Source organism: Nesoenas mayeri (genome assembly GCF_963082525.1).
Source record: "Nesoenas mayeri genome assembly, chromosome: 4".
NCBI lineage: Eukaryota > Metazoa > Chordata > Aves > Columbiformes > Columbidae > Nesoenas > Nesoenas mayeri.
In genome coordinates, this window is record NC_137540.1 from 5810667 (window position 1) to 5838558 (window position 27892).

At 45.1% G+C, this 27892-nt stretch overlaps 1 protein-coding gene across 1 annotated transcript in view; it reads left to right on the forward strand.

The window, feature by feature from the left end:
* Nucleotides 1-7401: 7401 nt before the first annotated feature.
* TET2 (tet methylcytosine dioxygenase 2) overlaps nucleotides 7402-27892 on the forward strand; it is a gene marked incomplete at both ends in the record, with an annotated part of 68466 nt that continues 47975 nt past the window's right edge. Inside the window, one exon of the mRNA XM_080343375.1 lies at nucleotides 7402-7441. Coding sequence (XP_080199501.1) covers nucleotides 7402-7441 — 40 coding nt within the window. The remainder of the gene's footprint in view (nucleotides 7442-27892) is intronic.

Here is a 27892-nt window from a genome sequence, read left to right on the forward strand (position 1 = left end):
TGGGTGGACGTATCCTGACAAGCTCTGTCCTGCTGAGTCTCCACTGCAATATCTTCTCTAGGCAACTTGTTTCAGCACAGAACTACCTTTACAGTCAGAAATTATTGTCTTGGCAAGAGATGTGTCTTGCTGCCAATTACCCCAGGTTTTTCTTGCTTTATTTCCAGCGGATGTGATGCTCAGCTTTTGAACAGAATTTAACACGGAGCAGATAATTGACCACGTCCTTACATCTGCCCAAACCCCGATTCAGCTGCCCCAAGCCTTTCTGCTCGGGGGAGAGCTTCACTGTATAAGCTGTCATTCCCACAGACCATCTCTGATCTCCCTGGTCTGATATATTGCTGGAAGCACAGCTCTCTCTCCACCTGGCTGCATTTCTCCACCTGAAGCCTCACCAAGCAGTGAACAGCAGAGATTTCCCCATGACAAATTCACCGTGGGGTGCAGTTTGCCCTTGGACAGCACTGTGGCTGCTGGTCCCAGAGCAGCACCCACCTTTGGAGCCTTTTCTGCTGTACATCCCTGGTGTCCCCAGGCACAAAAAGCCTGTGCCCCTCTCAGGGACTGTCCCCATGAGGTAGGGGGTAGGTGAAATCCTTCATCACCAGTGGGTGACCGCTTAGGAGCTGCTTATGTGGTAACACCCCAAAATCTCCCTTCTGATCAACTGGGCTGTAACAACCCTCCTCTTGCCACTCTTCTCTTTTCCCTCTTTATCTGTCTCCAAAATCCTTCAATAAATCTTCCTCTTGCTTCCTCCCAAACGTCAGATGAAAAACAGCCTTTCTTGGTGTTTGCTGCAAAATTTAACCCCTGTTTTCTCTGCTTAGTTTTCTTACATCTGCCATGCCCTTTCTTGTCTGTCTTCCCAAGCTGTGGCCTGTCCTCCAGAGTCTCTGTGGTGCCTTTTAAATCTCGGTTTGCTTCTGTGCTGAGTCTCCAAATATTTCCTGTTTATTTTCTGTAATTCTGGCACGATTTCTGAAGGAATTAAAAACAAATCTGTTTATCTTTGCTAGATCCCTCTGCTGATAAGGGTATTAGTGGTCTTATTTACAAATGGAAAAGCAAGGCTAAGTGGGACTGGAAGTAAAAATCTCGTAAAGCAGGTCCCTAATTTGAGATGTTGAATTTTCTGAAAACACCAAATAACTATCCTCTTAAAGTCATGCCCCTTAAACCGCTTCTCTTTAGGGACCTCCAATTAGTGGCACCCCCACTTCCTTGGCACTGCAGAAAACCCAGGATGCTGTCACACAGGTGGGGAGCTCATCCACGGCTTTTTTTCTGGATGGAAATAAAACAAATGCAGCGCAGACTATGTGGCCATCAGAGTCTGCGGCCACAGACAATCTCCTTCTCTCACAGCGATCGCTTTTTAATGCATCTTTTTTCAGTGATGGAATTAACAAGGCACAGATTGTCCCAGCAGCTATTATATATATATTTATTTATTTATTACTTTTTACCAGCATTTTTTCATTATCTCTCAACACCCCATTAAGGGAAGGAGAAGACAGGGCAGGTTGTCACCACCGAGCAGCGCCACGGCTATTTTTCATTTTGACAGCTAGCGGCACATTACATTGGAGGCACCAGCTGCACGCAGAGATGCACGATGCCGACTGAGGGCTGAACACGGGCTGTGCTTTGGCCACCAGACCTCAACCCCTCTTTAGGAACCCGCTGACACCAGTGACCAAAACTGAGTCCCACCTGCTGCCACATCACCCCGCCGCCTGCCAAAAAGGGGCACGGGATGGGACATTTTTCCCCACAGAGAAAAGCTGGAAAGGGCAACAACTGTGCCAATGGGCTGTGAAAGGCAGACAGATTTTCCCACTGTCCAAATCCCCCCAAAACAGACAGATTTTTAAATTTTATTTTATTGTTTTTTGGTTGCTCAGGGCAGTGAGGACTTCTGCTGGTGCCTCACAGCTGTGGAGCCCTGCCAGGCTATTCTTCTTGCTCTTCAAATCTCCAGACATAAAATGCACCTTATAATACATATAATGTGGTGACTGTGTGTCTGATGTATGTCTGCAGCTTTCAGTAGAGCTTTTTACAGCTTTATGAAGAAGGGAGGAAGGAAGACCGTATTTAACATCCCCACATTGACAAAAAAAACCCAGGACCAAACGCAGAGGTCCTTCCCAAAGCTGCAAAACCCCAGGCTATTGCCAGGTCATGTCCGAACCCAGACCTCTTGCCCCCAAGGAGCTACGGTGCTGACTCTCTGCCTAAAACAGTAGCAGGCATGCAAGCAAAAATCAAAGCAAGCTGACAGCTCAGCTTGGACCACAGACGGACTGCTCTGCCAGAGGAGGAAATCAAGAGACAAAGACAGCTATACCATCTTCTTTATGTACTGCTTCTAGATTAGAAGGAGATCATAAGCACACAAGCATTTACATTGCTTTTGAACACCACTTAGCTGCTAAAATGCAGGCTGCAATGCAGTTAGCTTTGCATGTAGCTTTTCTGTGATTTAAGCAGAATTTAAGTCAGTATAATTGTGCCTGCACTAAGGGTATGAACAAAAGTGATGCTGTCACGTCTGCTCAGAGGCTGAGAGTTTCTGAATCACGGAGGTGATGGCAACCCTGTGATTCTGTTTGGGCTCCTCATCTAGATGTGCTCAGAGAAGGGAAACAAACAAGCTGAGTCCCACCAAGCTTGTTAAATAGGCAAATGATGATTAAAAACTAAGAGGTAAAGCTTGTCACAAGTTGTCTGACCATGCAGCCCCTGCCTTTCCCAGCTCCTGCCTGGGCACGCAGCTCAGGCTCCTTCCAAGGGCTGGCATTAGCCATGCTGCAGCCCAGGTCTTTGTGTCTCACCTGGTTCAGCTGTTTCATCAGCCCCTAATGGTTTTCCCTCAGCACTTTTCCCTTTGCAGGACTTTCTTGGGAGCCAGATTTTACGTCTGACAGGAAATCACAGGCTGCAATGCAAAAAGTGGGAAATCTCCTTGGCTTGTCCTGAGTCAACAGCAAGAAATTTTCCTTCCTACCTTTGAGATGAACAGTAGAAAATGACCAAATTCCCAAAATCTAAAGTTTTATGTTTAATCCCTATACTGGAAAATATTGAAGTAAAAGTAACTATTACTGATTCACTGAGACTGTCACTAGTGACACCAGTGGATGCCAAGCTCACCTGAAACAAAGCCACCTTTCCTCAGTGCCTAACTACAGATACAGGGACCCTGGCTTCAGACACCTAATACGAAAATGTGGTTGCAGGAGGTAAGTGCTCAATCACTTCTTCATCTTCTACTCCAATTTTCTGAGGAAGCCAGAGTCAGTTTGCAGGGAGAAGAGACACTGAGCACCTCCCAGACACCAGTACCTGCAGGAATTTTAGCCCTCCATCATTCCTCTTTACTCCATAATTGATGAAAAGTCATGCCCAGGGACAGAGGACAGAGTGGCCGCTGAAATCAAACCACTGCTTAAATTGAGATGCTTTTTGGTAAAGCCAAGGAGAAGGCAGGGCCCAGGAGCAACGTGGTGCTGGCTGGAGCCAGCACTACCCATGTCCATATGAGAAACAGGAGCGCTGAAGTCCCCCACACCCATCCCTCTTCACATGGGCTCTGCTCACACAGATACCAAGGGCTCGTATGCAAGGGATCCTCCTGCATCCCCACCATCAGCAGAGACCAGGGAGAGCACGCAGGAGCTTTGCTACAGCAGGTACTTGTGTGAGGGAGAGCATCCAGCCACAGCAAGCAAGACTGATGGAGCAAGACTGGGCACCCCTCTGCTCCCAGAGGCAGATATTTTGGGGGAAGAGCTCCCACACTCTCTCTTGTCCCCCTGCACATGTTGGTGTATGGTACCAGGTTGATATATTTGCTTTCTTGGGTGTTCTGCTCTGAAAGATAGATTGAAGCAGATTATTCTGTTCCCAGCAGATCTCAAAAGGAGCAAAAGCTGTTCCTGACAAGGACAGCAGTGGACACACATAGTGTGGAGAGGATTTTTTGGTAGGATTCTCAGTGCATTTAGTCAGTTGTTGAAATGTCCTTTTTGTTTTTGCTTTTCATTGCTTGCAGATGCAAAGACCAACTGAGAAGATAAAGGCTGGGGTAGCCTTAGAAACTGCTCCAAAATACTGCTTGAGCTGAGCAAGTTTCAGTGCATTTGTGAGGAAGATGCACATCTGTTCTTCACAGCAGGTACATCTCTTGAGAAATGCATGCAACTCCAGGTTGCTCCAACAGCATGTTCCAGAGTTTAAAAGTTTGGGGGTTTTTCCCCCCAGCTCTTTAAGGGTGAAAGGGTGTGGAGTTTTTTACATCACTACGGTCAACTTCAGGCATATTTTTTCTCCCCGTTTGATACGCAAAGACACGGCAAGACAAAATGGGTCAAATTTTCTCATTAAATAGATATGTTGAAGCCAAAAGAGCTACTCCAAGAAAGAGATTAGATCCATATCCTTCCCATTAGGTTACTAACTGATACCAAGGAACGTGCATTGAAGAGCAAGCTGCATTTGACAGAGGCATGTGTACTAGAAAGCAGTTGTTCTGGAAGCCAAAAGATCCTGCGGTCTGTCAAAATGTGGCAGGGCTGTGGGAGGGCACCAGGTCAATTAGGAGGCTTGTAGGTCAAGAAAGCTGAGCACAACCCAGCCGAGCAGGGGAGGCTCCGGTAAATGTGCCTTGTGCTCCAGGAACAGCACTGCTGGTTCAGCAGGATTGCTCCTGCCGTTGTTGGCGCTAGTGATTACAACAGGCTGTCATTAGGACAGTAAAGGGTTGTTGTTTGTTTGTTTGTTTTGTTTGTTTTGCTTTGTTTGGGGTTTTGTGTGTGTCTGTTTTTTGTTTGTTGTGTTGGGGGTTTTTTGTTTGTTTTTTTCTTTTTCAAGAAGAGAGAGGTAAAGAAAAGAATAGAGAAGTGAACCACACCTATGACAGGAAGCATTTAAAAAATGCATGCTTCTCTCACATTCATACATGCAGGTCAGATATACACGGGTTGTTTCTTTATCTTCAGCACAGGAGCACAGTCAGAAAAGGAAAGAATCCCAGCTCGGTGTAAAACCCCTGTTTGTGGCTTTGGGGTTGGTTTGTTGCTTATTGGGTTTTTTTTTTCTTTCTTTTTTCATTTTACCCACCCAGTTTGCCAGGTTTGCAGCTGCTTGCTCATGCAAAGGGAAGAGAGGGCTGTGCTCCCGGTAGCTGGCCTGGCAGAGCCCTGGCAAAACCAGACACCTGCTCTTGCCAGCCGCAAAGGGTGGACGGGCACAGGGAGGACTTGAGCCATGCAATGGGGAGTCACCTCACCCAGCACAATGCAAATACTGGAGAAAAGCAGCAAGAGAGGCCTGGCTGAACCCTGTCAGTGCTGTGCCCTGGTTAGGCAGGACAAGACGGTGCAGAGAACAGAGGTGTCTGCAGGTGCTGTGAGAGCGGCTCAGCAGGAGACAGCACTTTGCACCCACTACGAGGTTGAGTGTGCTCGCTCCTGGTAATATCAGCTGGATGTGCCACAGCCGGGGAAAAAGCAACCCTAGGCTTTAATAAATATGCAGACTTAAGTGTTTGAAATAATGACTAAAGGTGCTGGAAACCAAGTAAGTATCATGAAAACACAACAAATCTGGCAACATTGAGGCAGATCTTGACCGTTCTTCGCATCATTTACTCCTCAAAAGAGAGACACAGACTGAGCCTATTTGCACAGGTTTAGGCTGCACAAAACACTGCTGAAGTCGGTTCTGCAGAAGCAAAAACAAAGACCTTTGTCTAGAAAACTTGCTTATTTTCCTATGGGATAGGGCTAACTGGGCCAGCACCTTTCTGAGGGCTGTGGAGGGCAAGCACGGGTGCAGGAGTGACATCCTGCTGGCAGCGCAAAGAGATTTTAGCAAGTTGAAAGGGCAACCTTTTATCTCCAGCCTGCTTCTGAAATGTTTCGCAGAAATTAAAGCAAAACCAAAACCCAGAGAACAAGCTGTGATGTGAAAATCAAATTACTCAGTGATGACCTGAACTTCCTAGAAATCACTCTGATCTGCATCGAGCGCGCCGGGTTTGGTATCTTGCTAAAGACCTTTCTCACCATCCTGACTTCCCCGGGCACGGGAGAGCTGGGGACTCGGGCACCGCTGGTCACCACAGCGGCTGGAGATCCCTCCTGTCACCCCTGGGGTGAACGACACATCCGCAGGTGGGAGATGGTGTCCGGGAAGCGAATATTCACCTAAAATTCCACCCCGGCCCCGCAGCGCGTCCGGGACAAGCCAGAATAGAGCAGCCTGGGGGATGCTCTAGTTCTCGCTGCGGGGATGGTACCATGGAGGGGAGAGCACCGGCTCAGCGCGGTGCCCGGGGCTCCGGTGCGGTGTTTCGGCCGTGAGAAGCGCCGGTTCCCACAGAGGCGGGTTCGCATGCTCCCGCTCCCCGCAGCCGCCCGGCTGGAGAGGTTCCAGCTTCTCCGGCGTGCGGAGGGGCGGCGTGCGGAGGGGACGGCAGCGGCAACCTGCCGAGGGCTGGCCGGCCGGGGGGACACCGCACCCCGCACCGCGGGGCTGAGAGCGGCAGCCAAACCTCCAGCTGCCGCGGGCACGGAACCGCTTCTCTTGCGGAGAGCAATAAAAAGGGGGGTCGGGAGGGGTGTAATTGGCCCCGTTCGCGGGGGACGCGGGAGGAATCACGCACACCGCGGGGCTGCGGCTTTGCGGAGCGGGGAAGCGGCTCTGGCCCGGACGGGTGTGCGGGGGCCCCGGCACAGCACGTGGGCCCTGGCGCCAGTGGGCACCGCACTTCCTTTTGGGGAAACCTGGGGAGATGTTGTTCTTTTCTTTATTTTGGCTTTTCTTTCACGCTGCCGGCCTCCCCCCGAGCCGCAGCCCCCGCAGCTGCCCCCGGCCCCCCCGCGGGGACGGCAGACGGGCGGCCGTGGGAAAGCGCCGCGGCGCCCGGGGAGGGGCTGCGTGCGGGAGGGGTGCCCCGCACCCCGCGGTGTCCCGCGGTACCCCACGGACCCACCAGCTCCCGCGCAGCGCGAAATCAAAAAGAAAGGGGGGGGGGGGGGGGAGTAGGAAGAGGGGGAAAGGGATGGAAAAAACCCCCAAAAGCCAAAAGCGGCATCAGCCGGTACAAAAAGCCCCGGGCGGGGCGGCGGTCCCGCGGTCGGTGACGGAGACGGTGACGGGGGCGCCCCGCTCGCGCGCGCTGCACGGGGGCGCCACGCGGAGGGGCGCGCGGAGCGGGGGGGGCTGTGCCGCGCGCGCGGGGCGGCGCGGAGCGCGGGGCGGGCGCCGACGTCAGGGCGCCGCGCGCATATTGATGCGGGGGCCCGGCCGCTTTCGTCAAGGAGCAGAAGGAAGCAAGATGGCGGCCCTGTAGGAGCGGGGAGCGCGGCGCCCGGCTGTGCGTGCTGGATGTCGGCAAGGCTGAGGGACGCGGCAGAGGTCAGAGCGGGTCCGCCGCGCCGGACACCTTCCCCACGGGCTTCCCCGGGGGTGTCGCGGGGCCGCGCCGCGCCGGTGGGCATCGGCGGGGGGGTGGGCGCCGCCGCGGCTCCCCCAACATGGCTGACTGACTGACAGAGGCGGCGGGGGGCCCGCAGCCCCCTCCCCGCGGGGCCGGCCCCCAACTTTGCCTCGCCGCCCCTCCCCGCGCCTTTGTCTGCGCGGCGGCGGCGGGGGGACGGGGACAGCGGCGGGAGACGCCCCGCCGCCTTCCAGCCCCGGGGCTCCGCGCCGCGGGGCTGCCCCGCTGTCCCTCCGCAGCGCCCCGCGGGGACCAGGCGCTCCGGGCCGGCCCCGCGCACGGCCCCGCGCACGGCCCCGCGCACAGCCCCGCGCAGCGCGGCCGGGGGTCGGGCCCCGGCTTTGTGCCGCTCCACGGCCGCGGGAGGACACAAAGGCGGGCGCAGCCCTGGGGAAAGCGGGAGAGGGGAGGGGGCGTGAGGAGTTTGGGGAGAGCGGCGGCGGCGGGGGGAACGGAACCCGGCTCTGGGGGATGAAGGGAGAAGCGTGTGCGGGTATGTGGGGGGGGCTCGCTGCGAGGCCTTTCCTTTTTCTGAGCGATCTACACGCGCGTTTTGTCCGCGTTGCTAAATGCTGCCGGCGGGGCCACTTGCACAATGTGGCCACGGGAAGGAGGAAAAAAAAAAAAAAGAGAAAAGGAAAGAAAAAATTACTTTCTCGTGCATGTTCCCCTAAAATGACGCTTTCGGCGAGGTCGGACTTGTTCCCCGCCAGATGACAGACAAGAGCAACAACCTCGGCACGTTTGTGAGCCGGACGCGCGGCTCCGTGCGCTCGCACCGTGAGATGTATCGGCTTTAATCACCCCCTTACACACCAACGGGCATTTTCCTGCCCTTCGTTAAATTGAGGCTTTTCGGCTCGCGGTTTGAATCTTGGAGATTCAGCAGACCCCTTTTCTGCTAAGTAATTTTCCTTTTCAGAGAGTGAGGTGAAGGGAGAAGTGTTGTGGTCTAGCCTGCTTCCATTGAAATGTTGCAACCAAAGATCTCATGGCAAGATCTGTTCTCGATGCTGAGAAGCATGCAAATGTGCAGGCTTTGAGCAGAGATCAGTTCAGCTTTTTTTCCTCTTCCTTCTTTGATTGTGAAGTTTAGGAGTTTCAGAGATGGGGAGATACTGTCCCTAGTGAAAGCAGGTCACAGGGTGTTGTTTGTCGGCTAATGAGGCCATTCTATTTGCATGTTAATGACAGGTTGACTTACTGCAGCAGGGAGTGAAGTGTAGTAACATGTATATTCGCTTGTGTATCTGCATGTGTATTCTGCTATGACACTTTCTCTGGAGGTTGTAAAGTGCAAAACAGGACGTGGTTGCCAAAGATATTCAATAGGGAGATGTTAATGTTCAAGGGTCATGTATAAACTCGACATGGAGTGGGATCTGACTGAATAAAACGTGATGAAAACAACACCTCGGTACATGCAGTGTCTTTTTAAGAGAAGCCCTTGGCATGGCAGACTAGCCATAGATTATAAATCATTCCTTCTCTTATCTTTTAGGAGTTAGACAAATTTCCTTAAGTGGCGTGTGATGAATGTATTAGTTCCTTTTAACAGTAGCCACGGAAAATGAGCACATTTCTTTGAGCCCTTTGGGCCACTTGCCCCCCAACTATTGTTACATTTCCCCAAACTTTAATTCTTGGTAGGTTTTTTTCTTTTCCTTGTCACCTTGCAATCAGTTTCTCTCACCTCTCCAAGTAAAGGGAAGCCTATGTAGTTTCTATATAGATTACCATTTGTATACTGTTGCTAAAGATCCGTGACCAACAATGGTCAGGTAACAGTTTTTAACAGGCTATCATACAGAAACAGAACTTATTTTGGCTCTTTCTCCCTCAAACACATGGCGCTTTGGTTGCTGCTGTCCTTTGACACTTCATTTCTCAGTTGCTAAATATCTGATATTTTTCAAAACACTCAAAAATGAATACAAACACTGATACTATTTTGCTGCATCTGTGTTAAAGACAGTTTCGCATATTTCTTTTCCTGCTTCCAAATTATATTCTTTCTATTATATTTAAGTCTGTTTTGTCTTGAAAACATCAGTAAATCTAGCAGGTGAAGAACTTTTGGTCTGCCAGATCTGCTGCTGTTAACATTTTGAAAGAATGTGTGCATCTTGGATTTTATCTTGCAGAAAAACAACACTTTTGAACCAATGTAAATAAATCACTGCTGGGCAATATTTTGTCTCTCTTCCTCAGTGTCATGGAAAGTGTAGTGTGAACCCTGCCAGTGAAGTCAGAATACATTTAGATCTAGCAAACAGGGTGTAGGGAGGAGGGAAAAAAAGAGGGGGGACAAATGATAGTGCTTAGGTGGTGGGACTAAACTGCTGTTCACGTGAAGAACTCAAAAGTCATCTTTTAGTGGAGATTTTTGTTTCATTTTGGGAAGCAACATCAAAAAACTTTGTGAATGCATCCAAGGAACCTCATAAAGTGTTTTTGTATTGCGTGTTTCAGAACTAATTATTAACAAATCTTCAAAAGAAGAAAAGGTTGAATGGAAGACACTGAGGCTCCTGAATTTGTGGAGCTATCACTTCGTAGTAAGGCTTTTAACGAGGACTTTGGCATTGTGCTGATTCCTGGCTTTTAGCCAGGGAAACTGGTATTGTTTTGATATAGTGCGCATGGTCCTAGACTTTGGCACGTCAACATTGTTTAAAGAACAAAAAACGTGTACCCACTGAGGAGTTATTATGACGGACAGATTTCCAAGGTCTCTTGTTGGCACCAGTGCTGCGTTGGGTAACAGAAATAGGTGGTTATAAATATTTTGGTTTCTGCATGCAGAATCGGGGGACCCTGTAGTTGCTGCTGGAATGGGGATTTCAGCTGCCAGAGTTGGAGGGGACTGTTCCCACTTCCCCCAAGCACTTCAGATGCTGCTGGGACTCCATCTCCCATACGGTTCCTTTAAACACTAGCAACAGCCAGACAGCCCTAAAGAGGAAAAAAGGAAAAAAACAAACCCAAAACACAACAACCTTACTGTGTTTTGGAAACAATCTGCTGCTCAAGTGTTGAAAAACCTGAAGTTTGGGTTAGGCTGATGTTACGGACCCTGTTTGGGATTACAGGGAGTGCTTCACTTCTAAGTTACTTGCATGGGCAGTAGAGTGGTTTTCTCAGAATGTGCCTAAGCAGTGCCTTTAAATCCCTTGCTCTGTTTCATTCCAAGTGGAAGGTGTGTCTCTTGTTTCTACTGGAGCCAGCTAAGGGCATTTTTAAAAAATTGCCCGTTCTTCAAGATGGAATTTCAGATGAGCTGTCAAATTTGGCTTGTCACAGCAAGCGACCCTTCTACCTCTCTCGCTTGACTACCACACAGTAGCTCTAAGCGTGGTAGCAGCATCTGTAAGCCAGCTTCACAATTGGAGCCTGAAAGTGGTAGAACAAAGTTGCCAAGTTTCAAGTAGAGTTGGTGGTTATCTTGGAAACTGTGCTGGAGAACACAACCACAAATGATTTTGCCAAATAATATACAGTATTTATTTAGTCCAGCTCTCTGATTGCTGTTAAGGCAGACAGCCAGCAGCAGTAAGTGTTGTGACATCATTTTGAAAGGCAATGTGCTGGTTCTGAAATGGAGTGGGATGTACTATGATTCATTATTAAAAAAAAAGCTGTAGTCTGAACAGAGATAAAGCATATGACTGCATTATGGCTGAAAGCCAAAAAGGGAATTATATGAATCAATCACACTTGTAGCATTATTCCAATCCCATACTCCATAAGGCAGTGAATACCGTCTTACTCATTCAATTATATTCTGCCGGAAAAAATATCCTTTTGAACAGTGAACAAGTGACTAGTAACAAGTTGCCATAGTTCCGGCTGTTGCACTTTCAGATCGTCACTGCTTGCATGTTCCATTTGCATAACTCGTCCCAATATCCTAGATAATAAAATATTACAAATGGAAAGTACCATGAGTAATCATCTTCTCAGTCATCCATGGAAGTCACTTCTGCCTTCCCTTAGGGTAGACAAGGCTCTTAAGATCGTCACTGATTTTCCCAAGGAATTGCTCAGTGGGTGGAGAAGACAGACGTGCTGGGGTTAAGGAATAGAATTCTGAACCTCCAGCATTAGTTGGACTAATCCCAAGGACAGCTGATGACTGGCCCAAAAAAAGTTGTTTGGATTAAAATACTGGGAATGTGCCTCGTATTACGTAGCAGGGAGTAACGGAAGGAAGGTAGAGAAAAACAAGGTTTGAGAAATAGGAAGAACAGCCAACTGATTTCACCCACGTATCTCACACTGTTCTTGAAATGAAGAAAAAAAAATACCCTGCCTTATAAGAGGATCAGAAAGAGTTGTTCATAGGAAAGGATTTTAAAGAAAGATGTTGTGTTTTGAAAAACACTTTAACAATTAGAAGCCATAAATATTTAGATTCCTGTCTGTCTTTTCAAGCAGGCTTGTTCATCTCCGTCAAACACCTTCCAGAAAGCTGAATCATCTTAGCAACCTGAACAAAATTCAGGCTGTCCTTCAAAAACAAAGTGCTCTGTGGAGGTGTGGATTCCAAGTTGGAGTGTTGTTGCCTTGTAGCATACATATGGCAAGAAACCCCAGTAGGATTATTCTTACAAATAAAGAAAGACTTGCAGTATTGAGGCTTCAGTTTGACCTAATTCTTGGTGTGTGTGTGTTTTTTTCCTTTATTTATTTATTATTTTTTTAAGGCAGCATTTCTATTGCAGCATGCAAAGGAATAGGCTTGTTCTATGCTTAAGTTCAGCAAGAAAGGAAAATTCAATGTTTTAATCCTAATCAAGTACATCATATCTTTTAAGACAGTTTCATAGAAGTAGCAAAGAGAGCAGGTGAGTGGTTAGATAGCTGAGATAACCAGGAATAGCTAAATAACCGAGTACCCCTTGGAAGTGTTTTCCATGGGTACAGAGCAGTAGCCTCGGCACTTTCCGATTAATGACTATTATGTGATTTAGTCAACATGAAATATCTTCATGTGTTCTACAGCATTACCTCTAACAAATATATTCCGTGTGGGTTCCCAGCATATGAATACTGGCTTTGCCAGGTGTACGCACGGGGGTGGAGAAGTTTCCAGGTTTAAGCTGAATTTTTCACAGACATACGAAGAGGATAATGACTTCCGCATTCTATACTCTACATGAGCTATCCTTAAACTTTGTTTTCAGTGATTAAAATTTAAACGACGACTCTGCTTAATCTATTTTCTAATGATGCATAAGCAGTCCAAGTTTTGTCTTCCAGTGTCCTGGCATGAGCTGCTTTAAGTCGCATCGTGTTGGAAAAGGATTTAACTCCATTGCAGTAATACCCCGGCTTACGAAGCGTGTAGATGTTAGGTCAGGAGGATGACTCCCCATGCGGTTGCACACACGTGGTTAGAGTGTTTACAAACAGTGTCCCAGCACCCTCAGCAGCTGCCTTGACGCAGCCAGCAAGGACAGAGTTCTAGGAATGTCCCCAGTCCTCACGGGCAGCGGAGCAGGGGGAAAGAAATAAAAACCACAGAGTTTAAGAAAACATATTGTAGTTTGGGTTTTGGCTGAGCTTTCTGCGTCTGTGTTCCGTTCTAGATCACTGGTTCCTTTGTCAAATGCTGCTGTTTTTTTCCCCCCACTCAAGCGCAATCTGGGTTGTATTGATAAGTTTCCCTGGAACGGACTGACCTTAAGTGATAGATGGGGGTTAACAGAATTGGTGCAAAGGTTTCCAATGATTTCCCTGCCCCCTTCCCTCTTAAAAAATGTATAAGGAATTCAATCCCTGAAAGGTTTTATGACAAAACAGCTCTTTACCATACAAGAATCCCACTGTAAATGGTTATATTTTTTTCCTTAATTAGGCATGACTCACTGACTGTTAAAATATTAGAACAATTCCCTTTTTAAAGTACAAAAAAAATAATGAATCCGACTAACTTTATAAGTAAAATCAAATAGCTGAAAGTCTTTACTTAATGAGACATGTTGACACAAAGAGGCGTTGCTGTTACGAAAGCTAATACCACTGCAAGGCAAGTTTTGGATCTCCATTAGACATAAGAAGCTCGGTGGAGATTTCTGTATTTGCTCAACCAAACAAATAATGGCCACCAATCTGTTGCTTAAAAATAAAAGGAGAGGGGAGAAGTGGTGGTAATTGTTGGGGGTGTCTTGCCAAGATGGTTTCAGGAAGCACAGAAGAAAATACATAATAGCCTGTCAGAAGCACCCAACTGACAACATGTTTCATGCCCGTGAACCTAAACCAAAGCCGTCAGACAGGTTCTGGTCTCTGGAGACACTTGAAGCCTGTGTTGTGAGTGCATTGTGAGACCTTATTATTATAGGTTCTCTTCTTCACCCAGAAATATATATTTTCCAGTCCCATGCACATTTTTCAGACTTTCTTATGTACTTTTGCAACAAGCACTCAAGACAGTGTGCAAAACACATGGATTGCTTTACAAAATTCATCCTAAAAAGTGGGTTTTCATCACAGGAGAAGCAGTGGTGCAAGTGTCTCTTCCATATTCTGAACTTGTCTAAATGAGTCATAGTATTTACCATCATACAATAGAGAATGAAGGCCAGTCTGCAGGTCTTGTTATACACATGACTTCTACTGTTAGTTGTATGTTCACACTGGTTGCCTCCATTTTTTGTTAAAAATACAATGACTTTAATTAACATTATTATTACACTCCAGTGGTTTGTTTCTCACCTGTCTTCTCATTTGTGAGAGACAATTTTTTGGGTCACAACCATAACCTGCTTCTCTTTCACTAAGCTCTTCACTCCTTTTTGTTTTCTTTTCTGACTACTTTTCGGCTTGCAGTTCCCATTACTCTTGCAGCAGCTGGGTAGCAGAAGGTAGCAAGCAGGAATACAGAATATATGAGAGAATGTGACAATGGCATTTCTGAGTTTGCACTGATTATTTGTTCCTTCTCTTGCCATTTTTAGTGCTGTTAGAGAGATCACAGGTTAAACATTAACCCTAGGCCTGATGCTGACAGGAGAGTTTTGCCCTCAATTTCAGTGTCCTTTAATAACTTTCCATATTTGTCCCTTAGCTTGAGAGACAACAACTGTTCGTGCAGAACTCACCCCCATTTCATGCCCCTGATACTTTTTTTTCATCTTTGTTTAATCTATTTGTTCTTTCTGTGCTACTTCACTTGTGTTTGAAGTCACATACTTTGAAGTTATACAATTTTTATACTTGCCAAAGGACACAAAACTCTTTCAGCTCTTATGTAAGCAAAAACCAGAAAAGAACGATTGAATATTTCCTCTTGTGTGCAAGTAGCGTTACTGTCCTGCCCATGTTAAAATTAGGAAAATGAGGAGTTGCAGTAAAACAAGAGTTGCTTCCCTTCCCCCAAAGTTACTGAAGTTCACAAAAATGAGATATTTCCTTGAAACTTAAAGTGCGTGTATATAATAGCTTAATAAAAAGAATGCAATTTATCCCTGAAAGAGAACATAAGAAAGCTGGAAAATACATTGGACTCGCCTCTCCCTGAGATTTGAAGTGTGGGGGGGTGTGTGTGTGTGTATTACAGACCTTCACATAATTTATTTTCAAATGACCAGTTTTCTCTTCCCACTGCAGTTCTTTGCTTGCCTGTCTGTTTAAGTCTGTGTGTCCAAAAAGGCCTGAAGTATTACTAAAATGGGAACAGTAAAAATCAAAACCACAAAAGCTCAGCAACTGAAAAGAGTCAGTTTTAACACTCATAAACCAGTAGACATTTTTGGGGAAAGAAAACCTATGGTAGTGAGTCTCTGTTCCACACACAGTCAGTTTGCCAGTGTACACATCACATACTCAGAAGCAAATAAAAATATTGACCAAACCGAGAAGAGCACTTGTGATATTTATAAACAGGAAAAATGCACAAAACAGAAAAATACAGCCTTTCAGTTCTCTGTTTCTATGGTGCTCTCCATACTTTCCACAGAACATTTGTTCTCTTTAAATGAGTTTAGACCTGTTATTTTCTGCTTCCCTGTAATCGTTAATGCAGAGAAGCAGCTTTTTGTAGCTGTGAGAAAGTAGTAAGAAAAATAAGAATTGTGCTGATCTATTTTCTTTCCCTCTGTTACTACATGTAGTGCCTGAGAAGTGAGAGACCAGGTAGGAAAACACACATTTCTATATATTTTTCTACTGTGCCTACTGGGTGCAATTGACAATATGTTAGCTATAGGTGGCTTTTTTTCTTTCCCCCCCAGTGCTGTTAGCTGACTCGTGATCCTGCAAACTGATGGCAGCCCTTGCCATTTCCACAAAGCTCTTTTCATTTTCCGTGGGCTCGCAGAGCTATAACAGTCTGCCTATGTACAGACACTTGCAGGAGGACGGCACCCAGCCAGTCACATACGTTGTAGCAACTGAAGAAAAGTACTTTTGGAAGTATTTTTTCTTTGATGGACCGCAAAGAGGAAAAGAATGGAAAGACTTATAGGCAGGTATAGAAGCTAAAAACTAATTTTTACTTAAAAACTGGGATAAAACCTTCTTCAGGGCAGTTGCGAGTTAACATGTTTTTTACTGTAAAATATAAACTCTAGCTTATGGATTGGAAAGAAGTTTTGTCTCTGGAAGAGTGAGTCTGTAACTACCTACTGAATAGCTGCTTTTTCTTGAATCAACTGCTACTAGCTGGTTGGAGATATTTTGTTGGACAAGCTGGAGCATGAGTCTAATTCAGGATGGCAACTCTGCTTCTAAATATAAGGAGAGCGGATAGAGTGAAATTAATTATTGCATGTTAGGAGGCATCTCATATTCCAGCCACAAAACAGAATCCCACTGTGCTTGAAGCTGTACAAACATAAGCCATTTTTGTACTATTTTGCTGTTTAATTCAGAGAAAGGGGGTCTGGCTGCACACAAGGAGCCAGAGTGTTAGTAGCTCTTGTTTATAATGCAAAGCAGAGGCAGGCAGCTCCCTTCCAAAAAACTAAATATTTGCAGTAAATAAAGCAAAGCTGCTATTGCTACCTGCTCTGTGTGTGCGCGCAGAGGAGTTCCTAACCAGCATAGCTGCAGTCTTTTCCCTAGGATGCTAATATAAATTATCAGGCAAAACGTGCAAAGAGTAAGAGGAAAGGGTACAAAATTAACAAGCAGCAACTGAGAGCCAAAGCACACAGCAGAGATCATGCAATGTGGTACAAAACCTGCTGGAACCATTCATTTCAGTGCCTTTTTTTTTCTTTTACCCCTAAAGACATACAGGAAAGCTGTGGTATAGCTGGGAACTGAACCCATATCTCCTAAGCCCCAGTGCTTTACCCATGATACCCTCCTTCCTGCTCATTCAGAGGTTTACAGATAGTTTTCTCTGCTTACTAAGATAACAGAAGTATCAATTTTAAGAAACAGAAACTAGACTCAGAAACAAGTAGCTTTTCACTTTTTTTTCACAAGTTGGTTTTCAGTAGCCTTTTCTGTTGATTGACAACACATACTGTTTTTTTTTCTCTGCATAAGCCTTTGGACCTTTAAACTATCAGTGTGCTCATCCAAAAAAAAGCCCTCCAAACTAAATACTGTTGCTTATCTCCTCAATGAAGAGCACAGCTTTTTGTGCACTGCTTTGACTGCAGCGCTGTTGAAACCCTCCACTCCCAGTGAAAAAGGGTGCAGGAAAGGATGTTATCTCAGTTTTACTGGCACTGCAGATGTCTCCATGCACCTCCAAACAAATAAGCAAAATTTCACAATGAGCTAATTGTAATTAAAAATAGTATGTTGTGTCAGTTAATTGCAGTGCGTGAAACCAAGTTGTGTAATGTCATTTCAATAAGTAGGTACTCCAGTAACTCCCATTAACCTTTAATACCCTTGATCCTCCTATTCATTCAGGCAAGATTTCCCACAGTCTGCACACTGTTCCCGTACACCAGCTCCAACCTACCACACGACTCCTGTTTTGTTCTGTTTTATGAGTTCAGTGTTTGTCAAGGTTCCTCAGCCTTCATGCTGACAACATAATTGGTAGTGGAGCTTAAGCATGGGGGGAAGAACAACAACAAACAAAAAAACCCACCCCAAAACAATAAAACAACAACCAAACCAACTTTCATTTGTTGCCAGAAATCTCTCTGCTGGAGATGGGATGCACAAACACGTGCAGGTGACACAACCTTTGCAGCATTCATAGCCACCTGTGCAACAGTCACCTTTTACCTCCTAGACCTGAACTAGAGATGGTACATTTTAATGGTATCTCTCTCTGGTCTTACAGAGTTCTTTTGCTGTGAGTAGTCATAGCTCAGCCTGCCTGGTTTGGAATGTAGTGCATTTAACTGAGAGCCTACCCTAAGTAACTTCACATTCACGGACTCGTGATACAATCCATGATGAAATGCATTTGGAAATAAAATCCGATGGGTGATTTAGCTCATGCGGTGTCTCTGGATGCTGACCGAAGCAGTTGACTGTGAAGGACAGGTGGATTTTACCCTGTCATGTTTGCAGATCCAGTAGCGCCGCAAGCCCCTTTGGAAAAAGATGGAGCGGGAGCATTCAGACTCGCTTCCCCCAGTTGCTCGTCTCTCCATGTGGTTTGGAGGTTCAGCGGCCAAGCCCACACGTGGCCGGGGTGCACGTGGCCGGGGTGCACGTGGCCGCACTGTTTACAAACACCCTCCCAGGCATCCCCCGGGTGCCATGCTGTGGGGACAAGCTGCCTTCGTGTGGCCTGTGCGAGCCCGTTTTTCACCCACGTCCGGGGCTGCTCGTAGCAGTCACGGCCAAAGGCAGGGCTGTGACGGGCTGGCGGAGGCTGCTGCCTCGGCTGGGTTTGCTTGTTTTGCATTTAAGCAATATTCAGGCCAGGGGGTTAGAGCAAGGTCGTCCACAGTGAGTGAAAAATAGAAACTTTATTGCTCGATAGAGTAGTAGCGCTGACTAGACATATGCACAACAGCGAGGAACGTACTTTTCTGCTTTCCAGAGATGCTATTAGGGAATTGGGTAACACTTACAGTAGTGCAGGATTTCAGAAAACCTGTGGAAATCAATGGGCACATTTTCATTTCCTGCTAACAAACCAGGGACCACCTTTTGTCTGGGTTTGAGAGATGGGTTTAAATGAAACACGAGTAGCTTGGAGCAGCTAGTATTTGAAACCACAGTTGCATTATCCCTCAGAGAAAGAAGACTGCCTTGTCTTGGCTTTGTTTTAGCAGGCCATTGGCATACAGCAAGAGGTTTGAACAGCTGTGTGTTGCTGCATTAAATGGCCTCCCATAGCTGAGCCACAAAAAGACAAAGCATGCTTCTTTTCAGTCGCCCAGCTAAAATTGTATTGACTTACTTTTGCTGCTCTCCTCATGAGTTCAGGGTTCAAGGACTCATGTATCTACTGTACCTTGGGTTCAGATAACAAGATATAACTCCACGGAGGGAAACAAACGGAAAAGCTCGTGTTCTTCAAAAGACGAGCATTTTTCTGTGCCTGTTCCCCTGTTTTGTTTCGGGGTGTGCACTGTTTATTTTTCTCCTTTTGTTTTACTCTCCCTCCCGGCGCTCGCTCCCGCGCACCCTCTGCTGCATGCACACCCTGTCGCAGCCGCCTCCCCGGCCGGCCTGGCCCGCAAGTGCAGACTCAGCAGGGACTAGTAACGCTTTAACTCTTTGTCCTATTCTCAGCTCTCCCAGCAAAGGTCACAGCAAATGAGACTTTTACAGCTGCACTTGAAACAGAGCCGTATAGGAGGGAGGGACTCTGACCTCAAACTGCTACCCTGCTCCCGTGTTTTTTTTCTTGACGCATATGAAGTATGTGGCTAGAGCGAGATGAAACTTTCTGTAGGTTTAGTGTGGCTGCATCTGCTAATTTCTCATTAAGAGGAAATGAAAGACTTGTGACTTTTGTTTGTACTGGCCATATCTAGCTTTATGCAACCTCTGCTGATACACAGAAATAATTTAGAAGTTACTTCCTCAAATGCCTGAAACGTGGTCTTAATTTCACCAGTGCAAAGCCAGCAAAAAGCTATTACAGACATGAAGTCTTAGTTATCTGTCTTTGAAGTCATTTTGGAAACTTTGGCAACGTTCCCTTATACAATTCTTTTTCCTAATAGCCATAGTTTTGCATTGTGTTGTGGGACCACATTGGCTCCAATTTCAGTGACTTAGGGCAGAAATGAGGTTTATTTTTCTCAAGAACAATTCAGTGCTGCCATTAGCTTACAGCTGAGAGAAGGAACCTGCCTGGAGACCGTCAACAGTCGCACACATCCACATGTGCCATGCATAGGGAAGAGGTTCCCGTCTACCCTTCGAATAGCCCGCCGCAGCGTTTCGCAGGGCTGCGAGGGGCACGTGCCAGCCGCAGAGCTGGCGCTCATCGGTTGACCGCCAAGGTTTACCTCTCCGCTCGGCGCTCCAGGTCATGCTGGTGTCTCACCACGTGCTGACGCGCACATGGCAGCAGTGTTTACAAACATGACCCCAGAACTCCAACGGGCAGCTATGAAAGAGCCAGTGAATGCCACGTCCCCGCGTACGAGGGTGACCCGGATCGCCAGCGCTGGGAGCGGACAGCGAGGCGCTCGTACCAAACGCAGGCTGTGAGAGCACATGCGATGTTCAAAGTGGATGATTTTTTGCTCCCAAACTGTTTTGAAATATCATTGCCACCATGAGAGAGTTTTCCACCGTAAACTAAAAATAGCTACTATTAACCAGCAGGAGCGGCGGGTGATTCAGCAACTCGGGGATAGAAGTGACTCTGTTCTTCGGCACCATAAGTGTGTTTCTGTGTTGAACTGAGTCAGAAAGTACATAAAATTTTCAAAGCAGGAAGGAACTGCAAAGCTGGCTTACTTTGGCTCAAAGAAAAGGACACTGTGTGATCCTGTGGTTCCTGATTGACAGTTCCTTTTTTGTTCCTTTTATTAACGCTTGCACTTGGGCACTATTGGACACTTTGTAGTCAGGTTGCGACAATCTATTTAGGAAAAGGATGCTTTAGTAGTTTCAAGTGACATACCTCCATCTACGAAATACGAATACCACTGTATGAAAAGAAAAAAATGCATAGCTGAAACACCCCTTTAGCAAACCGGGCATTGTATGCTCAGCTGTCAAATGTCCATATCCTATCTTCATATATAATTTTTAAAAATCACTTTTGGATGCAGTAGATGTCTACTTAAAAAAAAATAAGAAAAAAGAAAAGAAAAAAGAAAAGAAAAAAAAGTATCTCTTCCTTACCCTTGAAGTTTTTCAAAGAAGTTTGTGTTGTATGCCAAGTTACTGTAAAGCAGTTTGCTTCCTAGAAGTTAGTAGCTTATTATAAAATGGAAGTATGTGGTCAGACAATTAGGTTTTGACAGATTCTACTGTTCCAGTTTTCACAGAAACACACGTATGTGGAGGAAGACAGGCTACATAACTGTGACTGGTTGCGAAAGATAATCAGAACTTTCTTGAAAAAGCTGCTAAACTAGCAAAAATAACCCATGCTTGTTAATAAATCACTTCCAGTTTTTACTTTTGGAATAAAAGAATTTAAGCCTAGCTTTACAAAAGCCTACTAAATGGTGAAGGATTTTTTTTTCTCCTCCCAAATAGAAAGATCGACCTTTTAGAGGGGACAAGATGGTAGAAAGATAGTAGTTCTATTTTATATTAGTTACTATGATACATCTCAGTGTTTGTCAATATCATAATGACAAAGCCCTTAGGAAAGATACACTACAAGCTTCTCTGTGCCTCTTTTCCAATGCAATTCACTCCCATTACTGAATAAAACTTTTAGTAAGTATAAAGCTAGTCCATAGTCTTCACCTTTTCCATCCAGCTCTGCATTAGAGGTGTGAAAGCTCCTGCAGAGTAAACAAAACAAAACAGGAGAAAGCCAATATGTGTCCACTCTGGTCTGGTCGCTAACTCATTTCATATGGTGAGATAGCCCCAACCTGAGCAGGTCAGCCCCTGATCCACTGCTGGTTTTGTCCAGTCTTGTAGTCGATTTCTAATGTCACATTCGGAACATGAGCGAATGTGCTTGTGTCAGTTTTCGATGTCTTTTCACTGCTGCAAGTTCATTACAATGTTCATTACAGTGTATATAATAGACCTAGAAATAAGAATGGAAGTACTGAAAACAGGTCACTGCTGTGCTCCTATTTTAAGAGTTCTTTGTGGCATTTCTGCTGCCTGAGGAAAGCAAATCCACCTCGCTGTGAAACTGTGCAGGTATGGGCAGACTCGGAGAAAGGAGAACCAGAGCCTCACTGTAAAATCTTCTCTATATCTGTATAGCTTTTTTCCTGGGTACATAATTGCACATTTTCTGGAGTCTTTCTTCAGAAGCCCTGAAGCACTTTTTACAATGCTCTGAATCAGAAAGTACTGAGGTTTACAAGGACTGGTTTATTTATGATGTCTGTGGGCTTTAGCAGTACATTTAATTTTACTGGTGTAAGATCTATACAGATACATAAATTCTGTGTCTGGTGCATCTTTGACTCAGAGAATCTTATTATTTTTACCATGTATGATGTTTTCTTACATTATATGAAGACCTTCTTTAGCCACTGAAATAAGAAAATATAAGGGAAGAAATGCTGCTTATGATGAAGATTGTTTTAGTCAATACTTTTAGTTGGGGGCTAGATGTAAGTGAATAGTGTAAGATTACCATTGTATTCTACAGAGTGAATACAGCCATTGTGTCAGTTTAGATGAGTATCTCAAAATAAATACAGACTCTGTCATGGGTTTGTCCTCTAGGTAAAAAAGTAATGGAAATATTGTTTAACAAGTTCAGCGAAGGCACACCTAAAGTGTAATTATGTCTTCAGATGCATGGGTGCAATTCTTACTAAAGAGTTGCACCCAACTAACAGAGAACAGACTTGGGACTTTTGATTTTTCTTAGATTATATGCTGATGAATAATCGTGCCAGTGCATAGTTTTTGGAAAAGAATCCTTTGGCAGAGTTAACAACTATCCTTAGCCATAGCTTTTGCTGCCAGTCCACTTGTCATTGTTGCGCCCCCCCCACTTTCTTCCCAAAGCAGATCTACCAAAAGCAAGGGGAGATGGAGAAGAAAGAGCATCAGTGGTGGTTACCAGAGGGATTTTTCATTGGTGTCTCTTGGAGCTGGGAAACTTGAATGGGATCTGAATTGCGCTACCAAAATTTGCAGCGCTGAATGAGGCAGCAGGAGGACTCTCTGACCTGGGAGGTGGACAGAGACCAAGTTGTTCCTCTATCCCTTCTCTTACTCATTGCTTTCTCAGCAGAATGTGGTTCCTTAACAGACCAACTGCTTATTCTTTTTGTGGACAGAGAATAAAGTATACATAACATCTGCTGGACAACACGTTATGTTAACAACTGTCCACAGCACTCAGAGGCAAGGTAGGAACATGCAAAAGGCCTGCACAATATCTGCTCAGCACAAACCACAGGCAGAAAATGCTTCCCATCACCCTACTTAAAGACAAAGCAAGTCCTGTTAATTCAAGAGTCACAAGGACTACCATGTGTGGCAAAAGAGAACAAAGACAGTGAAGGGAACAAGGAGTATTTTAGATTTTTACAGTCCTGGGGAATGGATGTGGAAAAACACCCAGAGATGTTTTTAAGAAGGCAAGAAAATCCTACGTTATAGAGTTAGTTTAAAAAGAGTTGGCTGAGTCATACCAGCAATGGCTCTTCATGTTCACAGGATTAAACCAAAGAGGTGCTGACGTTTCTTCCCACATCTTTCAGTACCAGAACAAACACTCCTGTGCTTTGCCCACCAGCCTGCCTTTGGCCAGGGCCAACCTCCAGAGCTTCAAAAGATGATGAAACCCCCATTTCTAGAAGCTAAATTATACATCAGCAAAATAAAATAGCCTTTAGTATCTAACAGGCAAAGCACAGAAACCATGATTTATGAATTCAATAGAGATATACCAGACACAGCAAAGTGAGGCCTTCTCTTCCACTCATGTTCCACTATCCTGGCAGCTTTTTTTCTTTTACTAGTTATTTTTCCTTGCCATAGGTCCACAAGCGCGGAGACAATGGATGTCTCAAGAACAGCAAATATCATGAAACTCCACATGAAAGAATGTTGTGCTCCGGCATAAAGTTTTGAGGTGGAAAACTGGGGTTTGTTAAATTTTAGGGGGAAGAGCGGTCATTGTCTTCCCTTTGTGAGCCCCTTAAGGCCTGTGCAAATTTGCTTGCACCCTTGTCCAGGAAGATTCCCACCAGGATATACTAAATGGAGTTTTGATCATCTTTTCTCCTTTTGGGCAGATTTCCGGCTGAGAGAAAGGTAACTTAATGCTTGACAAAGCCACACAAACAGGACTATAGCCTGTGCAAAAATTGCCTTTTTTTCTCAAAAGGATTGACATCAGCTGTTCAGCTTGATATTCACTGTAACTCTGGGAAATGCTGTTCCTCATTCAGTGATTGTTCCTGCCTTTTGAGACATTGCCCTTGGGCTACCAATGCGAGAAACCCCAGAAGAACTTCAGAAAAAAGCTAGTGTGAAAACAGAGAAGTTGGTGTCATCAAGGAGGAGGAAATGCATACTGAGGGAATCCTAAAATAAGTAATTACACTTTTTTGTGAGGATCTGGTGATCCACTAGACTGTGAATTTGTTGGACAAGGACCGTATCTGTGTTACCTGGGCACACTGCTGTTGTTCCATGCATAATGCAAAGAGTTCTCTCCTGCCAAAGATGATCTGGACAATATCGTGACTAGCTTAGTGTAGTCACTTGCTCAATGTGGCACTAAAGAGAAGTGGGAAAAACAGATGCAATATAGTACTTAACCTTAGTAGTACGTGCGGTTTGGTTAAGCTGTAGTGGAGAGAGATAGAAGTGTGTTTCAGGGAACCCAAAACACACTTAAAAAAAAAGATTTATCTTGAGCTCCAGTCCGAGAGGTGTGTGGTTTTGCCATGGGAAGAACTAAGATCTCCTCCTCTTGTTCCAGTGAAATTTTCAGATGAAATTTGCAAATTAGGAGCATGCCCATGTATTCTGACTTCAAATACAGACCCAGCCTGTGCTGGGTCAGGGCCTCAAAATGGGCAGCACGAAGCAGAGCACAGTGAAAATGATGTTGGAAGATGAGCTAGATACCATACGTTAAAGGCAGAGAAGGGCTCTCAGGAGCTTACCTTTGGCCCTCTAGCACAGTTTGAGGAAAGAGAGTGTTTGAAGAAAGAAATTATTTGAAGAAGTAACAGCCAACATATTTCAAACTGCTGAATCTAGGGACCTTGCTGTCACAACCTATTGCTGGTGCAGGTTCTTCTGTAAGTAGCAGGCATTTCTGTGAATTAGGAAAACGTCTAGGCTCCTGCTCCTTAGGATACAATCTACAGGGGGCTTTAAGTCTCATGGTTTTGGCTCTAAGCTGGAGGTTGGCTGAACACATTGCTGAGTGTTCATACCTTTTCGCTGAGGCATCTGCCCTTTAGCAGACTATGATAAAAACAGATAGTTGTTTGCTGCAGTGTGGCGCTTCTCAGCTGCTGCTGGCTGTTGCCTTGCGTGCTCTCTCCTCTGAAGACTTGGGAGAGTACTGCTATGAAAACAGAGACAAGAAAATCTCCTATTAGGAGGAACATATACAAAGTGACCACCTAGCCCAAGAAGCTGTCTTCTTCATTTGCTTGTTTTTGAAACATCCAGAGAGTTGTTGTTTATGCCACCAGCAGCTAGTGTGGTCATTTAAACAGTTCTTTCTAGAGCAGTGGCATGAACTGTTAAATTATCTAAAAAGAGCAAACCAGTGTTGGGGGTTTTTTTTGAAGATTAGATTGAAAAGAAGAGGCTCTCTGCTGTAGTTCTCTCCTTTTGTTTCTAGTTTTAATATTTAATGAACATGTGATATTGTTCTAAGCTAGTCCTGATAGTCTTGTGAAGTTAATATTTAAAGCAGATGGCTGCAGCGCTTTAATAAGATGGTTACCATAAAGACACAGCACTGTGAAAGCAATAGTTTCTGTAACGCGTGGTCTCCTCGCTAAACATTTTAAAGGCTCCTGATCTACACGGAGCAGGCCCAAAGAGGACTAACCAAGAAATGGAAGAGAAAGACACTGTTCTTGTGTGGAGTATTTACTTCAGCTGGGGTCCACTTAAACCTAGCTGGATAGCTAACATTTTTGTGGCTCATTAAAGAGCTGCTTGAAACAACATGAAACATGAGAAGAGAGATAAGCAAAAGTATTGATGGAGGAGACAACTGTGGGCAGGAGATAGATTATTTCAGTTATCTCATTTTGGAAGGTGAGTTGGACTCAAACGTTGATACAAACAACTTTAAAAGCACAAAACACCCACAAACAGTTAGCTAATACACCCAAATATTTACTTTGTAATCCTCTGGCTTTTTGTTTACTTCATGCTTGTATATCTAACATGGCCTTTCAACACACTTGTTGCAGCCTAATGCATGGGGAAGGACACATTGTGTGCTTTCAGGGATTTGGGCTTTTTATTACTGCTTCTAGTTTTCTTTATTCTGCCAAAACTGTTTTAACCTGAAAGTACCTAAATTCCCCTGCATGTGCCAAAGAATTTTATAGGCTATGACACAGACTTCAGAAATCCTTTTAAAATGTTAATTATATCTATGAATATGAGTTTGCACTAAATCAGGATATTCAGGGGGGTAAATGGCATCCTTTTTGGAAGGGTTACTGGTCTCCTGTGCAGAACTGGGCAGGAAAGTGCTGCCTCATCTGCCTGTTTCTCTTTCTCCAGGGAATTAAGAAGTAGTTTTCAGCAGTCACAGAGGACCAGTACACAGAGATATTGGTTGTAGGACTGTAGAAATTATGAAGCAAAGGAGGTTTCAAAGCAACAGTAACCAGAAGTGAAGATAGCACTTGTGAGAAATATCCATCCTTTCATAAAATGTGGGCATCCTGCTGGAACTCCTGTCTTGCGGTACAGCTAGCAACAGTGCTGAGTTGGAGTAGGTTCAGAGGGAACTGGAGACAACCTGGGCATTTTCTTTGCTTCATCCTTTCTCTTGTTTCTTTCTGTTCTCCTAAACTCAGCAGGTGTTTGTGTTTGCATGTCTTTGCTTCCCTTTGCACTTTAAAACACCTCAGCTGGGCAGGCCCAGTTGCAGGGTTTGCCACTTCTAGGAAGCTGAACACATCATCATTTAAATAAGAAGAAGGGGAAAAAAGCTGTAAGAAACCCTCAACTAATAGGGTTTTCCTCCACCCTGAGACTTAATTTGTTTCATTGGTTCTTTTTTCTGTATGGTCATATCTGATTCCTATTTGGGCTTTTTCTGTGACTTAAAACTTTCAGAGAAAGAAAACCACATATGATCTAAAGCACCTCCCACCTTTCTGCTTTGTCACTATGGTCCTCACCACTATCATCCTCTACACACCAAAGTACATCTTGCCTACTTCTCACTGCTCAGCCTGTTGCATTCCTGGTGGTATTTTTCTCTCTCACTCCTGTGAAGTGTTACTGTGAGAAACAGTGCCCACAGCTTTGCAAGTTTAGCAAGTCTAGGAGTCAGAGGTATTCCCTGCTCTGCTTTACATATTGTCTGCTTTGGCTTAGAAGTGTTATAGTGCAGCAGTAGAACTATAGACAAATACTCTGAAACCAACATCAAGCCCTTATTCATGAAACTCATTGTTTTAGATAATTCTTCAGTACAGCGTTGGCGCTCCATGGATGAGGACACTCACCCTCAGACTTACTCCAAATGCACTTACACTAACACAGAGGCACAGCACACAAAACCAGACATAGTATCTCTGTCTCTATTTTCATAACAGGAATATTTTTAGGCATGACAGATATTATGAAGGAACTCTGCCCAGCTGCACTCAGGATGGATGGGACAGGCTATTTTAGGTTATTACATAGCACTTCTCAAAAAAGAAAGCTTTGTAGCATGCAAGCGAAAGCTTAGCAGGGAAATCTCTCCCTGGGACACCAGCAAAAGAAGCCCTAGGGGAATGGGTAGCCCTGTGGTCTATGTAGATTTAGCCTTGGACCCACTTGATGGCCCCAGGAGGGCTTGATGTATGAGCACCTGTTTCCAGTCCCAGCCTTTGCTGATCTGTGTAGGAGTGTAGTCCCCACACTGAAGAGCTTTTTCTCCTTTTCCCTTCATTAACTATAAACCTGAACATGAGCACTTTTCCACAGTGATGGTTAGTTAATCTCACAAATAATGTCATTGACTGCAGTGAGATCCCATGTGGTTTTAACTGCATCCATGTAAGAAACTCACAATATAGCCCTTTGGGAAGAAACAGATAACAGTGAGGGGAATCAAAGGCACATTATATATCTTTACAGTATCTAACAGAATGAGGCCCCAACCTCAGCTGAGGCTTGAAG